A 24,910-nucleotide genomic window follows, 5' to 3' on the forward strand; every position below is an offset into this window, starting at 1 on the left:
ATCCTTTACATTCTTCCCCCATATGAAATTCAAATTTCTTCGAGACGGATAACTTAAATTGTAAAGCAAAGTATAAAATTGCTTAACGATTAAAATTAAGGTAAGTTTCCATTATTATTCGTAACCACGATTGTAACTGAAACATTTGCACAAAATCTATACGTAAGTAGGTGTCTTCATAAAATAAGCAAATTCATTTTACAAAGAAAGTGCAGCTCTACCATTCTACCGCTACGATATCTTTAGTCTTCTTAAATCCTATTCAAGTAGGCCACATGAATCACGTATGCTCCAGAAATGGATCAGATCGTTATTCATACAGCGGAATTATTTAACAATGATTAAATACGGAAGTAACACAATACGAGAATAAGGTGCACATAATTTAGCAAAAATTATGTACCACCCGAGACATTTATTACACTTGCAACATCATGAAACGAGTTAATCTCCCTTAGGAGATTACTTTTAATGTACTACGACATATCTTGAATACATATCTTGATTTAAAGGAAAGGAAAAGCCGTAAAATAGTATCCTCATAAATAGGAAATATGATTCTGCTATAAATATACAAATCAACTTTATATTTAAAATAAAGAAAACACGATCTGCTATAATTAAAATAAATGAATTTTACATGAACCGTATTTGACCGTAGGAAAGTAGAAAAGAAAAGAAGAGATACTAATTAATGATACGACAAACAAGATCTTTATTTCATCGTTTATTATTATCGTTTTATTGTCATCTCGTTTACTCGTTATTGTCTAGACAAACACATTGATACATTCTCATAAAATCGAAGGCGATCGAACAACGATAAACGCCATCTGCATTAGTGATAAATCGTTGATATCGATCGGCTTGTAATTACCACAATTCTTCCGGAGACCGCGCTTTTACATTTAACATACACGTATTACACAATGATCTATCGATAAGTACTGAAACATGTATCATGGACAAAAAGAAAGCTGAATTTTGCGTTATTACTATCGAGCCTGCAAGCCCTCAGCGCTATAAGATTTACACCAACTACTGTTATACGTCGAAGATCGCGTCACGGCTTCCTCTATTTTTTCTTCTATTTGCGATCGTGAACCACGGCTGTAGAAATATCGAGTGAAAACTTCGAACAAAATCTCCAACTTGCTCGGTGAACATCTCTCAATCGAACGATGAAATCCTTTCGGATACGGAAATGCTTCAGACCATCGAGTAATTCTATCTGATTGTTCGTTTCACCTACTACCATACGAATACATCTGTGTTTTCAAAGTAAATACATTGAACGTAAATAGTAAACACTAATGTTGTGTAAAACTGTTCGTTAAAAGAGAAAACAGTATGTGAAAAGTTTCAGATAGAATTGTGAGCAATTTAGTAAATAATTTGAAAGCAATCCTAAATATTATTAAGACATTTACATTTAAGACATATTTTACGTTGCAAAACAGATGTATCTAACGATAAGTAAGGTAGCTTCGCGAATCAGATCAGACATTAAGATTATTATTCTTAATATAACGTTATTGTCGCTGGTTATCGTCTAATTACATTAATTTTGGAGAAAATATTTCTGAGAAAGTTTCTTAACGTTAATAGAAGTCACTGGAAACATTAAAAGGTACACGTGATATGATTAATCTAACGTAAACACGACTTGAGGTTAGGTAAATATTATTCGAGCAACGTACAATTTTCTAATATTTCTGATAATTATACTTGCACGCCGGTAACATTACTCAGAAAGTAAATAAAATTCCTGCAAATGATAAGGATGTGCGCTGCCGTACAAGAAGGAGCCATTCGTTCCGTGTAAACATAATTTCTTTGTAAACTATAAAATATTAAACTAATAAAACTACATGATCGAATGTGATATAAATTACTGCAATAATTGGTATTCGTTAATCTATTAGCAACGTTTCGTAAAGAATTGAACGTCGCTCTGAATTTTATCTCGTATTGACTGCTATTTTCCCTTAAACGTACGCTTAGAGTATTAAGTTAGTAAGCACTAAATTAAATACAGTATATAAAGTCGTTACATGTATATATATATAAAACAGTACGTGTCAGACTATACGTCGATAGGAAGCGTAAATAATTCACTTTATAAAATCTTCGGTTGCTAGTGAAAATTAACAATACCGTTATAGATAGTCAATACTTCGAGCTAGTTAAACATTGATAGCCGTTTGAAGCACGAAAAAGCTTTTAAATGTAGCATACCGTAATAATAAATACAGTACCAGTCATCCATCGCATATAATAGTTCTGAAGTTTCCACAGATTTGAGCTTCCATCGTTTAATCTCAACCGATATATTTGGATCGTAAGTAATTGCAACAAATTCCGCTAGGTTGTTTAATTTTAGACTATCTTATATTCTACCTCTTACATGAAAGTAACATAGAATAAAAACTAAACTCGAACATAAAAATTAAATAACTCAATGTAAATTCATTTACGATTCTATACCAGTTGAGAATTAAATCTACTTGTTTCTCTGAATCTTTAGAAATGATTTTCATTCAGTAGTTCGTCAAAAACAAGTCATAACGCGCCCCATATACTTTTACTTGCTAAACGCGATGATTCGAAAAGACATTTACCAGTGTCAAATAACTTTAAATCAAGAGAAAAGTTACCAACAAATAATCTCGTACCAGTTACAGATAAATATCGAAAGTTCTTCGAAAATAAGTCTCGTTTCTCAAAGTATTTACGTATTTATAATCGTTATTCAATTCCAGAGATGTACGAGCAAAAGTATGAACAGAATGACTAATTCATCGATATTTATCGTGTGATATATAAGTAAAAAAAAGACTATTTATGACGAATTGGATCGCAACGAATAAGGAAGTTTTTCATGGAAATAATTATCCGTAGTCGGTAAGACGAGAAACCTTTTGAAGCCGTGTCGACAATCCCCATGCAAGGCTTGAACGGAGTATTTCCTTGATTTGAAGTTAGGTCTTAGCGACCTTGTCGACGAGTTGGCGGAGTAGTCGGACGGGGGCCCATCTGCGGGATTCTCCCTAAAATACATGATTCAAAATTCGTGTCAAATCGCGAAATTATATTTTCTCTAGTTACACTGCAAGTTACTAGTCTATATAGCACATATAGTCTACATAGAGTCATCGTTATTACGCTACACAGCGCTTAAACACTGATATCACTAAATACAGACTACGGTCACAAAAATGGTACAAGCGAGTAGGAGGTGATTCCTTGCGTAAAAATAAATCAAAAGTGGCAAATAAGTATTATCGAGAGATATTACTTATGCGATGTCTATCGCCTCTATCGTCTAAATGCTATAACAATAGTAAGATGTAGGCAACAAATTTTCAAGAAAATTTATTTTACACTTTTGATTTAGTTTCGCATGAGGCATTACTTCCTGTCCAAACGTATCATTTTATCGACTGCGTCTCGTGTAACTGCCATATCTAAGGAAAAAACGAACACAATGGTAGGTCTTCGTTATGTTTGCATAACAGCTTGTGCCATCTATTAATTAGTCTCTGCATAAAAAATTCTACAGATATAAGCTTACAAAACACTCAAGTTGTTCGTTGATAGAAACAAAATTTCGATGAGCGAAGAAGTTTGGCAGCAAAACACATATCTAATATTCAACACGTAACTACTTAACAGCAAAGACAGAGCAATGTTTTAGCAATAGAACTTTGAAATTTTAGTAAAATCTCAAATACGTATCCGTATGAAATAACCTTAACACACTTTCCGAAACAAAAAAAATAAAAAAAAAAAGAAACATAAATTTTCTATTCGTAATAAAACATTGTCTGCCTACGGAATAAAGGACAAAGAATAGGGTAATCTATTGTAGTACCTATACTCGTTTCTTCTTCGACTGAAAGGAACATCGACAAGATCAGAACGTTACTTACACTTTACGATTTTAGAAAACGAGAAAGCGCTAAAATAAATACACATTGTAAATCAAATATTTTCTCGTCGAAGTCACATAAAAAGGTATGTTCTGCTTTTATAATATCCATCCTTTCCATTTTCCTGTGAAATTAATGTATCGATTATAAATCACCAATTACAGGTTAATACGAATCGAAGTTAGAAACGCTCGTTCAGATAGATGACCCTGTACACTGTATAGATATAGCAACGATTATTTAACAAAGGACAGCTCTAAAACTATGATCAAAGAACTACCTATTGACTATCGACTGTTCGCACTAGAGTAATAATATTGTTATATCCCAGCCAATCTAAAACATCTACCACATCAGCGCTGTAAATTAGCCGTAGCATCGAGTAGACAGTTCCATAACATCGATAAGTGCACCACATCGAGACACCTACGTTGCAGTTGCTACTTAACTACCGTGAACGATCCACGTGGAAGTAGAAGAAGTAGAAGCAGAGTATGGTATATTGGCGAACGTTTGGCGTAATATGGTCATCGCGTTTTCTACGATCCGCGGAATCTCCCTCTGCGAAATACTCGAATATTCCCGATGACTCGACGACTTGTTTCCCGACGATCGTTCTTTCGTTCCATTCTTTCTACACTTTTATTCGGCCGTAGACGTTCGCGACAGCATGACGAGAGGAGAATGGAGGACAGTACAAAGAGAAAGACGGAGAAAGACAACGACACAAAGAGACATAGGAGAGATATAGAGTAATTCAAAAGATACGATGGACCATCGGGAGAGACGAACCAGGTATTTCTCAAACTATCTGTTAAGCTATCCGTCAGCGCCGCTTTCTTATATAATGGCACGCGTCTGCAGATTTTCTTTCATCGTATCTGTATAAAATTTTGTCAAAGCTCAATATTTCGTTATCTGATAAGACTAAGAATTATGGAATTAATACGAATCTATTGTTAAAGGAGCTGCTTACACCATGCTCGTAAAGGAATCTTTAACTACGTTTATTCGATCTACGATGATGATTTCAGAGCCAACTTGGAAAATCGATTTGATAAGATAATATAACTAATAGCGAGGGAGGAATCGGATCACAAGCTCAAATTTTGTACAGCTGCAAATTTTCTCCATCTACGTATAAATATATCGTGTAGTTACACGAAGATACACGAAGTTTAGAAAAAATTGTTCGCTATACGGGGAAATGTAATTATCCAGTAAATCTTTTAAAATACGTAAGTTTGAGATGTTTCTTTAACAACGAGGTCCATCTCTTCCGGAATTAGCCTAGAACGACGGAGCAGGTGAGAACCTAATGGTCTGACCTGCCATTCGGATACCGAAGTGAGCGCGAAAATCGCGCGACCCTCAAAGATGGAAGCCAACCAAGACGTGCCAGGGCCCCGATGTGTCTTTTACTCGCTTGAAACGTTTCCGGGTAGCCGAACTGGTCTACCTCTGGCTGCATCTCCGGTGCAGAACCTGTTTCTGACATTCACAGATAGCGCTCGATTTACGCTCGATCTCTGACTTTCACGTTCAACTACGTGGTTGACATGTCCATTCCCGACGACATGAAATACACTCGCTCGAACGGGTCGAGGTCTACTTTTATCGGACTCTGAGTGCACAAGGATGCTTACGACGGACATAGCGTGTCGTATTGCTGTTATTCGGTTGAAAAGTTAATTAATCTAGTCTGTCGTAAGGATGGGATGGACTATTTAATAGAAAAAGATAGGAACTTGCTATTTGGTGATTTGATGTTTCAGAAACTATTTCTATTCTTAACACTTTGTTCAGCTGTTTTTCGAAAATACGAGTTGACGCGAACCATTTTCTCTGTTTAAAGCAATTGTTAAATTACTTGATATATTAATACGGATAATCTACATTTTTCTTTCAAAGAAAAAGAAAATAATAAATTTCGCTCGAAGAATCAACAATCTCATCTTTCCACAAAGAGTTTCCTGGACACTCGAATCGAATTACAATTTTCACCCCCTAAACTTCCAACTTATTGCACAAAGAAGCAAATACACTTTACTCACCCATGAACCTCTTCTCTGCGTTCGGGTACTGTCCACTGAGCGCCTCCATCATCTCTTCGTAATCAAAACCGTTCGTATTTTGCATAACAGGCAGAGGATACTCGTCGGAGAAGCCAATCTGTCTCTTGGGTCTCCTGATGTTCGAATCGATTTTCGTCAAGGAATCGTTCAACTTTTCCTCCGCAGTCTCATAATCGTTTCTCTGACTTTGTTCCAGATTACTCAGTTCCTGAAGATCTAACAGGTCGTTTCTCGCATTCGTTTCGTCCATCATCGATCTACCATGGCGGGAAAGAGCTCTCAGGATCACGCTTCCGGGCAAGAAAATTCCTCTCTTCAATGAAACTGGCCAAGCGGAATTTTTCGCCAAAGAAGCGACGCTTCTTTGGTTTCTAGCGGGAAAATCGCCTGTTCTGGCCAAGGAACCGACGTATCTTTTCCCATAAGGGAGTCCGTAGTCTCTGGCTACGGATGCCACGTTCCTTTTCCCGTTTTGAGGTAGAGTGAACGTTCTCGCCAAGGAAGCGACGTTCCTTTTTCCATTGTAAGGCAAAGTAGATTCCCGGTTGTTACTCTTGCTCTGGTCGTAGTCACGAACCAGTGACGCGATATTACGTCTACCAGGTGGCAACGCGAAATCCCGAGCTAATGCGCCGACATTTCGTTTTTCCATCTGGAAGTCTCGTGCGAAGGCTTGCAAATCTGAACGACCGCCAGAGAGGAGATAATCACGGGAGATTCCTGCATCGTTTTGTCCTGGTTGCTCGCTGTTTGAGAAATGTTCAGTGAAGATTAACTCCGATTTTGTACATTGTGAAATTCCTGACTTTCGGTCCATTCCGTTTATTTTTTGAACAATCAAAGCTAAACAATTGATCGAAACTTCTAGATGATTATTTATCCCTATTCTAATTTTTTAATTTCTGTTGTATTTTTCAAAGTACTTTCTCAACGATTAACTAATTTTATTCTTTTTCAGATTCACAAGAATTACTATCAGTTCTGCATGTAAACATTCTTGAAATGTAACAACACCAAGTTATTGTAGTCTCTTCATTTGCAATTTTGTTTAAAATAATTTATGCGTTAAGAAATGATCTAGCTGGAATGGCAGACATTAAGACAAAGGGCAGAACAAAATTTACCACGAAATTGAAACTTGACTGATAAGATGTTGCATATGCACCAAACTAATGCTAAATACGTACGTACTAAATACGATTGTACCTGGAAATTGCAGCCCTCTTTTCTTCGTCATCTTCGTTTTCAGCAATACGATCCTGGATGCTAATCGGTAGATCATCGTTTTTGGCCAACGTTGCGAGACTTCTTTTCTGAGATTCAGGCAGGAACTCCCTCGCATCCATCTCGTCGCTATCGTCGAGCAAACGTCCTAGGAGATCCGGTAACTTCTGTGTTCTTCCGTTGAGAATAATGCTGAGATCACCACGCATGACCGGATCCTTCAATAGTTGCAAATAAACGCGACCAGGTACGCAGATCTCCGTGTCGTCAGCCTCCTCGGTTAAAGCTCTCAGATGCGCCATGTCGTTACGACTTTTTGCATCCTGAGTTATTCTCGCTGCTCTAGAATAGGCGGCTAAATTCGAGCTGATTTCCGGATGGCGCAACAGAGCCAGGAAGGCTGCTTTTGGCATGCATTGAGTGTTATCTTCGTCCTGACACGTCACCTGTAAATTTAAAACAGCGTTTGTTGAGCTCGATGGATTTGTTGGGAAGATAACTTTTTAAATACCTTTCCAATGGAAATTAAGTGGAATTGGAAATTCAATGTCTTCTATAACGATAGAAATCAATTTTGATATAAATGTTAAAGTGTTGAAACGATGGTTTAATTAAACTATACTTATCAAATAACATTAGAGCATTAGATTGTTCTATCTACTGTGTCTTGGTAAGAATATGTTCGTTGTTCTGCAACATTTTTATACTTGGACCTGTCTCGAACGAGGAAATAACTGTTTTAATTGGAAACTTAAAAAGCTATTTTATCTTTCAGCATTAAAGATTTATATTGTGCGCTTATGTATCGTGGATAATTCTTTAAAACCAATTTTCTCAATAAGGAGCCTTATAACAAGGAAGATTGATACTACTACGTGAAGTATAATAAGAAAATCTCGTTCACGATTATTCCATTATTACCTGCCCTTCGTTTATATCGGTTATAAGTAGTTGTAGCTCCAATATCGACGCTAATATGTATCGATTTTGCAGATATTGTAAATTGTTGGGAATATCGTATACCTTCTTAATCATCAAAAGAAAGTAAAAATTAAATTCTAAGATCATTACATAGGTGAAAACAATTCTTCACTTTATAGCGTATCGAATAACATTTCTGTATTTAAATTTTAAATAATGAATTGATTAGTTGCACAACTGTGACTAATCATCCTTGAATAAACTATGTATTCAATTTATTTCCACCAAAGCCTGGTGTTTCAGATATTCCATAGACTGTACTATAGTTTTTGGAATTTATCGATCGAATAGCTTTCATAAAGTCAAAGAATTTATCAATCCATTCGATTGGAGAGTCAGTTTTGAACTCTGGCCATTGGTTTTATTAGAAGCAGGCAACCATTTCGACAATTTCAACGAGGCAGAGAATTCGAAATAAACTTTCAAATAAAGCAATTGACGTAAACAAATTCTGATATATTATTCAGAAAGATTAGTTTAATCGCACATACAAAATTGGAAAAATCAGTCCAGTATAAAACCGCATAATAACATGCATAACGCGTTACTGAAAGCTTATTTTACGCCTGGTATCGCATGAACGATCTATCCTGGGAAACTAAATAATTTCTAACTGGATAACGGATATCCATAATATGCATAATATTGCCCGAGTAAACCTCGTATTTTATGCAGTGTAGCTAGAAAAGTTTGCGACCGTTTATTCGATGAGAGGAAAACTTGGATTTTTTAACGGAAAAAATATGAATAAATGATGCTTCCAAGAAGAGAAAGTTCAGTCCTTAAAAGAAAATTCTGCTTTCTTTGTTTCCTTTTCAAGCATGCAGAAGGAGATAAGTGTCGTTTGAGAACAAAGCAGAATGTTTTACTCTAACAAAATAAAGATATCATAAATTATTATAACAGAACATTTGCTAAAGTATCGTCGCTCCTCCTACTCAGAAATTATTTCATTTTTACCTTCCAATCGTCATAGCTTGAATGTGAATACAATTTGTATTCTACACCCATACGAGCTACACCCACACAGACTAAATTTAATTACATAGTTTTAAGGACCACTATTCAAATACGCAAGCAAATTAATATAAGGTGAAATATTGGAATAAGATGGAAACACGAAAACTTGTACTTGAATTTATTGCGATAAAACGACGTCGCACAAGCGAGACGAAAATTGTAGAAATTATATTTCGTTGGAATAATATAAAACTTTCGAGACGAATATTCTCGGTGTAATTAATTAACGAAGAAATAAATTAAACAGTTGACACACGTTCGTGAACTTGGCAAGTGTCATAGTCTGACATTTAATATTTGATGGAACGCTACAGGGGAAAAGAGGCCAAAGATTCAGCGAGAATCTTTTAATTCTAATTCATAGTCGAAACGAGGAAATTAATTAATCGGTGCGCGCGTGATGTGTGAAATAGTGGACAGATGCGTCGTAATTAAACAGGTCCGTCGTGTCATCAAAAATTAATTTGGTTTGTTACTAATTAAAGAACATATCATTTGAAGGCAGATTTCATCATGCACGATACTGTTCTGTTATTTACGAGAGATTGATCACATAAATGATATTTTGTGGAAAATTTAAAATAAATGGTTAGCTAAAATTCCGAAAAGTTTTACATATGTATGTAATATGATATATATATATAATGGATATATATCATAATATGTATGTACAGTTTTCTATGGTAAGTTTTTAAATATTTTCGTGAGTCAGAATATATTCTCACGCATTGTATCTCAGGAATTTACTAATTTGTATGCTACATGATATGTTCTAGCACGTTCCAAGAATTCGTCGGTTCGAATACGTTCGATTTCCCGCGAAGCTAAACATCCCCACCCCAATACGAATGTTAGACGAAACCACAGCGCGGGCATCATTCGATTGTCGAAAATCGTGGCGTCAAGATGTATCGATCGACACTTGAGGTCATTAACTGCGTGATACGTTTCCAATGCTATTCTTCTACGTTTATATGCTACCATTAGGTTTGTTTTATTAATACGCGTTCATTTATTAATTTATTGAACATTATTGTAACAAAATTAAATATCCTTTCAAGTTCTTTTTTATTTTTTATTCTTCGATTGTACATTTGACTATTATAGTTATCGATAGCTCGTATTATTTACTTTTGAGACAGATTTTGTACTCGTATATTATTTCGTTTTAATATAATTGGTTTTGGTATTGTACATTTGTTTCCTTTTGCACAGATTATTGGTTAATAGCGAGATCGACATGAAAGAAACAGGAATTCGAAATGTAGAGACTGTGATAATTAACGTTTAATTTGACGGAAGCAGTCTTCTCGTATTCATATTGCTCTCCGGATTACTGGTAATATTTAGTTATTGATACAATTATTCATTTCATGATACATAACCTTATAACGTATAATTGGTATGTCATAGCTGAATAATGGATAATCTATAGCTTGTTAAGAATACTAAGATGAAATTATAAAAGATTATAGAAATTAATTTGCTATTTCGAGTATATTAAATTATTTGTCTATCCCAAATAAATTAAAGCAGTCGTTTTGTTGTTTTAATCCATACTTTCACACGAAATTCTAAACAGTTCAACAGAATAGATTTGCTTAACAAATGTCTGAACTTAAACTAGATACACTAGATTTCGTTATATTCGCAAGAAATTGAAATAACATATTTTAAATTGAGCTCAGTTTACAGATTAGGAAAAAAGGACCATGGGCTTCCAACTTATATTTTGCTATGTACATTTCCTGCACGAATTTTCTATAGTAGCGTCATCTTCTGACTTTTTTAAATATGTAATTTTTATTATTCTCATAAAGAGGTCGCTATTATACCGGGATCAGTTTTGATATTAATCGACACTGTTTTTAAGAACAATTTGTAATATTTCACGTTTTCTCAAAGGTTTTTTACAACCTCCACTTTTTCCCGTTCTCTGGAGAGCATCTAATCTGTAATTAAATGAATGCTCCAAAAGCCAAGAATGTAAGTAACTTGCATGTTATACTTCAATTTTAAAAAGATCAACTTCTCTCATTATTTCGCATATTCCAAATAATTAACACTGTTTAATAACAATTTATGATATTCGCGTTTTGTTAAAGATTTCTCACAATCTCTGCTTCCACCATGGGACTCGACGGTTCTTACTTGATAACCGCTTTTCAGATGACTTCTCGCATATCACAGCATCGATATCAACAACCTTCACGTCTAATCGTAAGTCGCATGCATTTCTGTTCCTCCTGTCAGTCAATCATGTCATAGGATGAAAGATTCGATTCGACACGAGTGACTGGTAGTATTACATAGAAATTAAAAAAACTTTAGAATCTAAGATAAGATTGACGATTGATATTTTATATTAATTCGAGTATCTCGGATTGAAAATATGTTTACCACAATAAACTTTTAAAATGAAAATTAATATTCTGTGCAAGGAACTTCGCGATAAGAAAATTTAGGAGTCAAAGAAAACAAGATTCGAACATTACTCTTGTTATTTTATTTGCATTAATATTTAACTTTGAATAAAATATTATATTATTGGATCTGATATTTGCATTGAGTCTTAAACGGTTTTTTAATAAATATATTTGTCGTTTTTTTTAATTTGTAGTTTTTTCAACGTTTCCATCTTTTTGACAGGAAGCTTGAATTAAATTTACAATTAGGTGAGATACATTAGCAGATATCTTTAAGTAGAATTAAATCTACAATTAAATAGGATGTTTTTGAATGAAGTTAAATTTGTGGTTAGGCTGTTGTTAAGTTAAATTAGAAAGCATCGCTTCTTATCAGAATAATATTTAGATAAGGTAATGTAAAGTAGAAAATAAATGGGTAGTTAGTAGATGAAATACAATGGACTTCAGCATAACGCATTCCTCTATACTGAGGCCAATGTGATATAGTTCTTCTAAGACATATTTCGCTTCTTCTTTATTCTACACTTTTTTCTGTATTCTAGATTTTCATGCGAACGAAAATGTTAAATATTAAAGGAAAATTTCAGACAAAGGGAAATATTTGATAATTCATTTGGATGTTCGTATTTCATCCGATCAGAATCCATTTAATTAATAGCAAGGTTTCCTCAGAATCTACCAAGTCAGCTACGATAAGCACGAGCATGTTCTCTAATTTGACATATTCTATTGAGCAAACTAGTTTAACAAAGCTCGGTAACACTAATCCAACCTCATAATCGTGAACAATGTAAATACGTCTATTATATAATACATTTAAAACTTAATACACGAAAAGAATGTGCAAAACATTAAGGTAACATAATATATCTACCTTCAATATTAAAATAAAATAAATTTCTGTCAGTTTGGTCGATATAATATCCTTGTTAAATTCGTTTTGGTTTACTTCTGCAAGCTTTCTGCCAACTTTCTGCAAATTTGTCGCATTTATCCTATTGCTGTCGTGGTAGTACTAATATTCATTTTGTCGAGAAAGTAGTTGAGAAATATAATAACGAAAGATGATATTTGTGTACTATATTTAATTATATTTAATTATGAGGGAAATAGTGAAATAAACACACGTAACTTCGCGCCTTCTGGCAGGTGCAGACATTTTATGAAGTTGGGACAAATGTCGAGGACGTTAACTGCTGCGTATCGTGAAACTAAACAGCAATTTCGTGCAGCCGAGTTGCTCGATATTACACAAACTTCATTATACGCCAACCCACAATGAAGTAAAAGTATTTATCACACTAAAAGTATGAGAAATCGGCGACAAAATGATAATTCATAGCAAAATCTATTCGAAATTAGTTACTTAACGTTCTTGCTATATCTTTTTTATTAGTAAAACGTATTGTATGTTTTCATATCAGTATTTAAAGTTAATAGTTTACATTGAGATTTATTCCAATTATTATTAAATAAAAATTGAAATGTTATTCGCGGATTAAACAAAAGGAAGAACAACTATTCTACCTTCGTTTTATTTTAATTGTTCGTTTATTTGTTTATCAGAATAAAATTATCGCAAATACTTCTGTTCATTGATTTAGATATCATTTGAAAAACAAACATATTACAATTATATTTATTTACGCATTAGGATAATAAAATAAAAAGTAAAAATGGAAAATTTCTACCGTGTAACTCAAATGGAATTCATCTCTCAATTTCCTTTATTTTTTAAATGACGATCAATTCTCGGAAAGCTTAATTTTCTTTCAAGTATTATCTTGCTATTGTTTGCCGTGGATTATTTTCAATACTCTTTCACGCAGCATTGTTCTTGCTTGTATTTTCTGATCTGCCACTTGACTTACATTTCAATGAAAGACTATCAGTCTTAAATTGCTAACTAATCACTGTTGTTCCTTAAAATACCGAATACTTCTAGCAAAGCGTACGATTAATTTTCCAAATCTAAATACACAAAATTATCTACTTGAATTTCTTGATGGCTCGTAACGTCGAATAACGAAGATGTGATCATTTTATTATAGTAGATGTATTTCAATAATTCAGTACGGCTATTATTTCTCTTCCCATCATTTATAACAAGCATATTTCACGTTACTAGCTGTGCATTTTGTTTACATGACTAATATAAATAATTAAAAAACTCGTCGATATCTTATGAAACTTAAACAAGTTATGCGTATCAATGAATTCGCTGCATATCAAACGAATATTCTATTCATCTGACACACTATGCAATGCTATTGAAATGTTGATCTCCTCTCTGTGCCATATTTTACGTACCTATCTGATTAGCCGAAACACAGTATCGAATTTGCCGTGTTTCAAAATCAATTCTCATCGGTAAACATGAATTTCAAACTTAAGAGCGAGGTAGCAGATTCACGTAAATCCTACAGTACCAGAAACGTTTTAACTTTAGAAGCAAATTCTAATACATTTTGCGTATCATGTGCACATCATTTTGACAATATTAAAGGGAAACCGCTGTTGATGTTAGCTTACAGTAGGTATTGTCGCCGATAATCAAGAGCGTGTCTCATTAAATCTACCCTCGTCTCACCCCTTTTCTTCGTACACGTTTAACAACGTTGCCCTTGGTCGCGTAGATTAAATTGCATTCCTAAAGCGACGCTCGACTGGCATTTAAAAGTTAAACGAATATTTCAACGAATTACCTAATTAAGCCAACATATAATAATCTAAGCGTAAATGTGTACTTTGCAATTTTGCTTTGAGCTATTGTCTTTGCAATTTAGTCCAATTGCACGAAGTAGCTTCATTACTGTTCAACAGATTACGTCGCGTCATGTTCATTATTCAGCTCTTGTTGCTGACAGACCACACAATTTTGAGTATTCGTTATAATAACCAGATATTTCTCCGCGAATATTTGTACTTTTATATTTTCTATGAAATATGAGTTATTAAAGATTTTAAAAATAATATTTCAAAAATAGTGTTAAAAATAAGATTCCATATGTTGGCCGCAAAGGGTTTCGTAAAATTTATCACAAACCCTCGTATTCGTCTGCTCAAAGTCAACAAGAATCTATACAGCCCTAATATCTCGCGTATTTAGAAATGACAAGAATGCCAATTCGTCAAAGAGCGAAATTCTAAAGCGCGTTCTTTGAACGTCTAAACCCCAGGGACGATGACTCCTTACTTTTGAATCTCGTTTCTACAGGATAAACTTTTAAAGTTTCTGTAATTTCGAGGCTTGCCCCTGAGTTATTTCAGTCACCGGCTTTCTCGTTCCGTTACATAAATCAAGAACGATTTCAGAGAAAGCCCGGCAAAATTAACCGAGCGAAAATCATCCCTGTCAAAGGAAACAGCCAATTCCATTGATCGAGATATATTTATTTTCTTTGGGAAAGAAGAATCGAACCGAATTTCTCTTATCTGTTTTATTTTTATATGTCGTAACGAAAATAAAGTCCATCAAATTAATAATAATTAAAAAAAAAAAATAATAATAAATTTTTACCAATTTTCTTCATACTACGAGAGACGAAAAGCTTATTATTATTTATTATTTAGGTAATAGGCGGATTACAAATATAAGTAAGAATGTAGAGAGACGAAAAGTTACATTTACCTTATTAAATAGGAATATTAATTATCAGAAAGTATCGTTATTAATTTATTTATATAAGTATTGCCATGTCTGCATTGAGAATCTCTCATTGCCTAATTAAAATCTCAGAAATCGCAAAATGCACAAAGCACAGTAATAAAAGAAGAGGAAAAATTGAAAAAACGACGAAGCATTTTTAAATCTCCAAGGAAATTGTATCGCAAGTTGATCCATTCGTAAAATTTTAAATTGGTTCTGAAGTCGGTATGGATTTCACGATATGAAACTTGTCCGATTAGAATTTACCGACAGAGGTACAGGAAATCGTTTGGACAACTGAAGCGACAAGTGACAAAGCGTTTTCCAATTTACTGGAACGAGTTTCGATAACAGCCACTCGAGAGACATAGTACCTTCCTTCGTAGAAGAAACTGCGCAAACATTTCGCATTCTCCACGCGAGTCTTCTCCTTTTTTACCTGCAATTGTATATATTCTACGTGTGTAACTGTCTCTCTATTTTACCGACTTGCGAGCGTTTCGTATCGCAACTTATCACGTGGTCTTGCAGAAGAAATCATTCGAAGAATACACGTATCGCGAATCGATTTAATGCCCCTGTAAACCTGCAACCCGCCTATCGACGCTGTAATATTGCGAATGAGATTATGCTCGACGTGGGTAAAATAAGATCGTGTCAATGATACATAAAGAACGAGGATTTCTTTCGTGCTATTCTTTATTAAATTACGCGAGAATTTTCCGTGACATTAGAAGATTTATTTACAAAAATGAATATATAAAATGCATAGAAGTGTAAGAAAAGAATCCTCACAGATTTTTACTTCTATGCAATGCATAGAATTAATTTTATTTGTATTCAAGTTAAAATATAATTTCTAAATTGCGGATGTTTCTTTTTGGAAAAATCAGAATTGCAAAAATGCACAGATTGATGTAGAAAAATATATAAAATATCCAAAGTATGGCACTCGTTGTAACATTTAATAGTCGAGAGAAATTTTTACTTAAGTTTTACATAATAGTAGCAGCAGCAGCAGAGCCTTTTATTCAGCCCAGCGGAATAAAAAGAACTCGATTCACAATTATCTTCTCTTTCGTCTTGCATTCTCACTTATTCATCTATACGCACATCCATTCGTTCACAGACGCAATCTTATTTTACCCTTATTTTCCTATTACATATTATCTATTGTCTATCATCTGTCTAGCTATTAACTATATTATATATTATACAATATTTTCCAAAATGTAAGTTCCGTATAACTTGCCTTCTTTTCATTAGATTATAATAAATGATAGGAACGGAATGTTGTAAATAAAATATATTAATCATGACTATAGGGACACCGCGTGTTGTCACCTGATGTGAATCGTATTGCTCTGTATCGTGATTTATTCTTGTCACTTGCACCAACCTCACAGACTAACCGAGAAAATATCGACAAAATCGTTTGAATAACGTTCCTCACAGTAACATATGTGCACGTATAATTAAAGACCTATCAGCCAAATTTCTATGCTTCGACAAATATTTTAAACTGTAGTTCGATAACGTCCCATGCAAATACTACTAGAAGACTGGCATTCGTATTTCTTCCCTCACAGAAATTAATCTTTATTCTCTAGTTAATTATCAGCTTACGTGTATTTAATTAAAATCGAACTTCATACAGTCACAGTAGCATTTTTCATCTTCTTTACGATTACAGTTATCGAATTTTAAAACCCTGTCCGGGAGCCAATTTCCTAAAAATAATTTCATAACTTTTTTTGGTTGACAATTATCGGAAGAAAAGTTAATTGTCCTGCTCGTGTTTCTTGAGAGAAATATCGTAAATTTTTGTGAGGCTAGACTCATACTTTCGTTTCATAAGAGCTAACTTGAAAGACTCCGATCGGACACTACAGTTGCTGAAATTTTTTAAACGTACCAATCTCTTGCAAATATTATAAAGCTCAGTTTATAATTCTACCTGATAATAATAGCGATTATTGACAATCGGTAACCTATTATAGTGATCGATGCGGCTGTGAACGACGAATTAGAAAAATGCATGAAGGTGAATTGTCTAAAAGCAATTTTCCAAATCATCCCGATCGACAAATTGCAAACAAGACAACGAATAAAGAACGCTCGATGCAAGAAATCTATTTCCACAAGGCAATTTGCCAATTCCCCCGCTAACGAGCTCCGATCCTAGTCCATCTTCGTTCCCAAACATGTTCAAAATCGCAATGGTTAAAGATGGAATATCATTCGTTATGTTTCACTCAACAGGGTTTCATCGAGGTTTCCACGCGAATCACATTTCTCCGCTTATCGCATGTAAACCGACAGTGACGTTTGCAAAGGGGAAAAAAAAAAGAATCAGCTGAAAGGAAGGGATGGATCATGGATGACGATGTAGCAAGGACAGGTCCGCACCTTCAATGGTTGCTCGTTCGTGCGAAAACTCCACGGACGAAAAGCACGACGAGCCAGTTTCGCACATAATCCGGCGAAAGAGATGTGACCTTTTCGTTATCGTTTGATTCCCGGAACACGACAGTCGAGGTCAACGAGAATCTGCTCGGTTGGACCATTTTCGGCACTCCGGTACATCGCGAGGGTTGCTTCGTGGAAAATATCTCCGCTCACCGGAAATCGTAAATCGTCCGATACGTGGAATACCAACTCTAATATGCGCAAAGCTCGACGAAATCACTGTGACATGGAATTTCGAAGAAATTGTTCTACACGATTTTGAACGGGCTAAAAGCGATGTAGATTAATGGCAGCAACCCTCTGGTGGGTGGAAGCAAATGTTCGAATGAAAAGGTCATTTGAACTCGTTTCTATCGTTCTTGTGGCGCGCTTGTCATTATTTATGATTTAGTTATTTCAATTAAAGATCCGGGGAAAAAGGAATTGCGATTATTTGGTGGGAAACTTCCAACCGTTTGGAAGTAAGATTGATCGTTTTGGGATACGAAAATAATTTTAGATGCGAGCGTAGACGTGAACAATTATTAGTCGATGACTCGATACTATGATTAATTAACCGATAAAATTGCAATTAGTTTGCGAATTTTTGATACCAAAGAAATATTACAATAATTGTCTACGAACTAGTTTCGATCGAATTGTTTCACTCTTAAACGATGTTAGAAAAGACAATTATTATCGAACATATCTGATGACAGTTGCGCACATAAAAATTCATCTAGATCGCCAACTTTAATTAACTTGTCCACTATTGACTTCCAATCGATATTCGTATGATATTCCTCGTTTAGAAAATACATTCCGAATCTATCGGTATACTTTTGCTTTTTTCCACAATATTGGATTTCATTCTTATTCGTTTCTATTCATTCTTAGTGACAAAAGCTGCTAATGGAATTTATAGAAAATATTCTTACGCACATGCATTACCAACTGTAAAATATGCGTTTAAGTTAAACAGTTAAATTGTTATTCAAACACTCGAGTAGATGTTATGCTAGTTACCACCGGTAGCATTATCTTTGATCAACTATGTTTTCAAATGTGTATTCCACTCTCTTGTAGACTCTCATCGCGCTTTCACGAGACGGAAATTACTGATCGTCGATAAAAGCCAGCGCGATGTCTTGAAGAAGGTCCTCATCGCGGATCACACTTGAATTTGCACTTTGATAAACCTCGTATGCTTTACCATTTCCCGTGCGAATGCGAAATGTTCTGGATTGTGTGTCGTGAAATGTCGGTCGCTAGTAACTACGTATTTAAACCACCTGAACATTTACTGGTAGATGCCACGAAAAGTTTGCAAGATGGGGTTTGAGAATTTTGAGAAATTTCAAGAAAAGAATATTCTTAATCTTTCGCATTGCGAACATCTTTACGAGAAAACTAATTGATCTCTATGAGAAAAGTAGACGACCGTTTGGTGTTTTCTATTCGCAAATTTAAGAAATTAGACGAAATATATAATTTTAATTGTTGATTACGAACTTCGAAAAACATACGTCTTTATCGACTTCAATTTTCTCAAAAGCAGAACTTTGTTTCACTAACTTTTTGTCCGTAATGTCGAGCAGATCTATTGTTTCGTTAGACAGTAATTTTTTCATTGAATTATAATATCGTTCGTGTCTCGAAACCGATAAGATTACTCGTTAAAATCAATCCACGACATACGATTCGATAGAACGTTGTTAAAAATGAGATCGCAACCATGGAATAGTAGAAAATATAATAAAAACCATATTCAGCTAATGATCGAATGGCTAGTAAACGCGTTGTCCCGGTTTATTTCCAAAGGATATTCGGAATGTAAATGAAGTCGGGCGCGTGTCATCCACAGGTCGCAGTGAATAAAAGAGACAATGAATAACCACTCTCGAAAACTAATTAAATTTCCTGCAAGGATAACGCGTTTCCTTGCTGGCAATTGGCCGTGCTCGACGCGTAAAACGAGCAAGAACGATAGTAAAACTACCTCGAACGATACCTATTTACGCTATTTTTCCTATTAATTGCGCAATGAATATAATACATTGCCATGGAAGCACATTTTTACTAAATTAATTATTTGACGTACAGTAACGAAATAACAGTAACAGTAAGAAAATAATAACAAGAAGGTAAATAATTTTGAAGTAACAACGAGATTCTGTTACAAAGGTTAAAAATAATGTTCTCTAGAGGATGGTCTTTTCTTTGATATCAATTAATATGAAAGAATCGATAGAGGAAACTAAACAACTCTGAAAGAAAGCGTACAGGTAAAGGATAAATTGGACAAGAAAAACAAGATGATGCAGAAATAAAGACGCTTGCTTGACGATAGCCTTAGAGAACTTTAAGACGAATCAGCAACAGTATCGACGTTCTATACAAATTTGCACGGTGAAATTAAAAAACTTACTGCATCGAGGAAGTTGTCGCGATCTTGGGAAAATTTCGCTACTTCGTGACAAATAAAACCTGACGATGAACGGAGTTGGGAATTGCCTAGAGTAAAGAACAATGGCGCTCTCGAATGGACCATTGTGTAAGAAATCGATAGCTTTTTGCTATTTCTTTTTATCTCGTAATCACAGTGAAATTATACGCGTGTTACATCACGCCTTTAGAAAAGTCTTCTTTTCTTATCTCCATGAATAAAAATAGGTATTTTAGACACAGGGTATATTAGAAATCATTTATACGCGAAAATGGATAGAATTCTTCGTGGGAAAGTAAGTTGGAAATGGCAATTTTTAACTTACTTTGTTTTGGGACTTTGTTTTCGAGGAAATCGACCGAAACGTCGAAGAACAATCTCGTCGTAAGTGATTTGTTCGAATTTATGAAACTTTTTGCTTAACACGATGTTTAAGTTTTAGATACGTGTGTGAGACCTTGTCGCGATGTAACTTCTTACGCAAAGAGGAGAAAAAGTCCAAGTATAGCATCTTAATTAATTTTACATAAAATTGTAATTCTTTCGTTCGAATTCTAATACATAAATAATTTATACATTATCTCAAATTAACGAAGTATCGATGTAGCGTCGTAGAAAGATTGATAGAAGGAACGTACAGTTTAAAAATACTTTATATAATTTCCTTTCTATCGTAAATAATTATTTCATTGAAAACGCGTACATTCTTCAACAAGTATATTTATACTCGATATTTAGTAAAAGATCACACGGAAATACCGCACAATCGCTATAATTCATATTCCTTATGATTGATCGGTTTAGTTACGTGATCTTTATTGTACACCATCCAAATGTCGATGGTCATGATTTACACCCCCGAGCATCGAATAATGATTCTGACGATGATTAAAAACTGTCGATTTTTCGGACGATAGGTACCACGCTTCTATCTGTTTTCTTTCACACATGCAGCTGATATTTGTCCTTTCTTTTTCATCCTATAGATGACATAGATTTTAATTAAAAACATATTGCACGATCTGTTATAATTTCATCTCGAAGAAAGCAGTAGATTTTAAAGCCGATTTTTACTTCCATATCTGTTGACCAATTGTATTTTATTGATACAACGAACTACTGATTTCATATTTACGAATTGTTGATTTCTTCTTTCGCGTTAAGTTAACGCAATGGCAAAGAAGATAATATAATAGAGAGTAGATAGTATTTAATTTACGCATTTTTTATTTGAAATAAAGACTGTCGGTATCGTTCAGGAATAAGATGTTCGTATCGTTCATGAATAAGATAAAGAGACGTGCGTACGATATTGGTTTCTCCCATTTATCACAACACGTGAAATTGACACAAGGAAACGAGGGTTAGATTCATTCATAAAGAGAAGATAGGCAAGATAAATATTTGCGGAAAAAATTGCACATTTATATGATACGTGTATATGATATATGATACTCTTAACGTTTTATATCGAATCAGTTATAAGAAAAATTGTAACAAATGTTTATGCAATTGAATCACTCGGTGTTTCCATCTACGTGTTTCTATATTTCTAAAATGAATTAATTTTTTTATTGGAATAATTAAAGAAATTTTTAGGACACATCTTCTTTCGAACGTCAAGGATTACTTGTAATTTCTCGAGTAAAACGAATCTCTATACTTTATCCGTGTTATCCATCGTTTTACCTCCCTTGAAACGTGCCTTTTATTACTCGGATCGGATCACAGAAAAACTTGCGATTTAAACCCTTGGGCAAAGAAACGCACTAATTAATGAAGCTTTTTAAGGAGATGATATTCTGAATATTCAATGAATCTTACAATGCCAATTATGACGTACGGTTATCAAGCGTTCTATCACCAAAGAATCGATCGATTTATTCAAAGATTTCCATACTCACTTACTGTTGCTATTGGTTTGGCAACTAAATGATTGCGGATTTTGTCGTTACCACCTAATGACAAAATCCGCAATCACTTAGTTGCCAACCTAATGTAATATTTTTGCCATGACGTTTGGACGTCAATTTGCGTAGAAAAATATGTTGCATAATTTTAATTACGTAGGTGTTAAATTATTATTATAAGAATGTATTAGAATTATTTAGGAATTGTTAGGATTTTGAAAGTGCAATTGTTGCTAGATTTATACGCTGCAATTAGAACAGTTGTGAATTAGTGAACTGTATTACGATTCATAATCTATCAACGTAATAATAATCTATTGTAATCGATATCAATCATCTTAATCCCTGTATCAATGTTATAGTATATCAATTGACATGTTAACTATGTATATGCTTGCCATCATAATCATGAGGAATCTACTATCAAGTTTCTGCGATTTCTTCTCAAATGGTGAACTATCTAATCAACTAGATATAACATAATTTCAATTAAAGACGAAAAATTCTTTAATCGATCGCTGTGAAAAGAGGGAAATCGTTCACGCGGACAAGTCGGAATAAGATTACCAATTTTCAACTACGGAATTTAATTATTACTAGAACATGCGACTCGATCTCTATAGTTCCGTATTTCGAGCGCTAATCCATTTGATCAAGATATTCCCTTTGTTCCGAAATTCGGATCGCATTTTGAGAGCGTTAATTACCCAACCATCAAATTTCATGCGATCTAAAATTTTTAATAAGCACTGGTACTCTATCAAGAAGTTCTCGTGTTCCGTACGCTCGTTAATTTCATCGTTCCTGAATCATTTGAATAATTATTTCTTTCTCTTTGTTATTAATTTCTAATGAAAGATATATTTGTATATATTAGAAAAATTTTATTGCATAAAAATAACAAATTTCTTGAAAGTATGTATACTTCTGAATTAATTAAATAACGGATTAAATAAATGTATATTACCGTACATATTGATAGTTTATTTTACAACTAAAAATTGTTATTTTAGCGAATCTTTTCTGCTGATGTCTGATATTCGAAAAGTTATTAAATTCCATTGAATATTTTGAAATATAATTTACGATTTTTTTAATTTTCGTTTAACGTTATAGTTCGATAAATATTATTCGCTCTCAACGATTACGTTACTTTTACAAAATTCTTTTCGTAGCACATTTCTACAGAATTTGGTTTTTCCTAAATCGTAATAATTCTACAAATTTGTAAATTCCCGTGATGTTAATGCTACATTAATAAAGTAACAAAATGCAGCAAGAAAGTTCAAACTATGTCATTGTATCCTATAGAGGAAAAAAAGGTATACTTGTGAAAATATGTTTTATTAAATTTTACAAGAAAAATATAAAAGTCCCTTTATGAACCTCGCGTAAATGAAATTTTTTACTCCACAAATAAAAATCGCAGCATGGAATCAGATTAAGGTATTCCTCTCATAGTCTGAAAGGATACGTTGCCTTAAGAAATTGAAAAATTAGAAAATCCCTAGCCATAAAAATATCGCATAAAAGATCCACTTTAAAATCCAACAAGCCGATGGTTACGTTCGTTGCCAATTTTTAACCGAACACATTTGCATTTGCTTACTTTAAGTTCTTCGTTCGTTTAAACCATGCTCGAACGATTACGAACCCCATCGTGGACAAACTAACGAACAAGGATACCAAAGAAGCTACCCAACGACTCTACATATTCCGTTCTTAACGAAGTCCCGGTAACTTTACAGTAACTTCGTCTTTCGCTCAATTTCTCCCAACTTTCCTCGCCACCTGACGCTAAACGCGTACGAAAAGAAAAGTTGCCCTCTAAGTACCTTAAGTAAGTACTTTGCGACGAAACGACCGAATGGCACAAAGTGGAAGGAAGAAAAATCATAGACTCACCAAAGGAAGACGGATCTCGTTGACAAAGAAGATGTAGAGCAAGAGGCTGACAAGGTGGTTTCCGGTCGGGTGCATTTCGTAAACTTTGTCACAGTGTCCTTCCAACGCGGTTCGCCAAATCTGAATACCGGCTATGTACGCGGCCGCTTCCTTATATAGGGTACATTTCACCCCGCGCAGGCGTTCCATCCCCCATAGAGCACACCTACACCGGATGGTACACGCTGTACACACACCATCGCTGAGAATTTCTGTTGGTGGATCACGCAATATGCGTGGATCTCCTGCACCGTGTACACCTCGTCCTCCTCCGATGGACCACTTTAAAAAGGAAGAACGAATAGAGAAAAAGAGAGAGAGAGAGAGAGAGGGGAGACTAGAGAGAGGGGGAGCTAAATCGAGATGAAGAAAAAAGAAAGAGATACGACGTGATTTTTTAACTACGACTCGGTTAATATGCCCGTGGATTATTGCGTGTCGACGGGAAAACGCGATGACTCGGTTGCTCAAACGAGGAAAAACTTCCTGCGGAAACTTTATTGGCACTTTTCACTCCTCTTTCGCCTTTCTTTTTATTTTTAGTCCTGTTTATTTTTATTTCGCGTGTTTTTTTTTATCCGCCGATGAATAGCTCATTGATTCCCTCGTCGAAGAAGCGGACACATTGTAGCGAGTCGCATTGTCGGCGACACTTGATAATTGAATCGAGGACAAAGACCTTCTGTGACTTTATTTGAGGAACTGTGCAGGATAGGTATACCGAGGTTGTTCCGAGGGGAAATGCGAAAGCTGTCGGTAACTTTTCGCGGTTTTATTTTCGAGTTCGCTTGGGGTTTGAAACTGTCTGAAATTAGCTTCTGCTGTTCCTTTAAGGGAAAAGGGGAATAGATG

The 24,910-nt window shown here is 34.6% G+C and overlaps 1 protein-coding gene and 1 long non-coding RNA gene across 5 annotated transcripts; one reads left to right on the forward strand and one right to left on the reverse strand.

The window, feature by feature from the left end:
• Nucleotides 1–695: 695 nt before the first annotated feature.
• Nplp1 (Neuropeptide-like precursor 1) lies at nt 696–24,139 on the reverse strand. 4 transcript variants are annotated; one of them, XM_072013931.1, is made up of 5 exons: nt 24,020–24,139; nt 7,214–7,677; nt 5,987–6,753; nt 5,261–5,417; nt 696–3,050 (listed from the first exon to the last, which is right to left on the reverse strand). In XM_072013931.1, exons 1-5 carry the CDS (start codon nt 24,092–24,094, stop codon nt 2,843–2,845), a joined length of 1,671 nt encoding a protein of 556 aa, XP_071870032.1. In that variant the 5' UTR covers nt 24,095–24,139; the 3' UTR covers nt 696–2,842. The 4 variants fall into 4 exon arrangements, with proteins under 4 accessions (XP_071870032.1, XP_071870031.1, XP_071870033.1 ...); XM_072013930.1 differs by having other exon boundaries at nt 5,261–5,423; XM_072013932.1 differs by lacking the exon at nt 24,020–24,139 and adding an exon at nt 10,888–10,995 and having other exon boundaries at nt 5,261–5,423; nt 7,214–7,662.
• Nucleotides 3,536–7,220, forward strand: LOC139992757 (uncharacterized). The gene is made up of 3 exons (XR_011801189.2): nt 3,536–4,017; nt 4,097–4,727; nt 6,966–7,220. It is a non-coding gene; the product is annotated as an uncharacterized lncRNA (long non-coding RNA).
• Nucleotides 24,140–24,910: the final 771 nt, after the last annotated feature.

The sequence above is a fragment of the Bombus fervidus genome, chromosome 12 (genome assembly GCF_041682495.2).
Source record: "Bombus fervidus isolate BK054 chromosome 12, iyBomFerv1, whole genome shotgun sequence".
Taxonomy (NCBI): domain Eukaryota; kingdom Metazoa; phylum Arthropoda; class Insecta; order Hymenoptera; family Apidae; genus Bombus; species Bombus fervidus.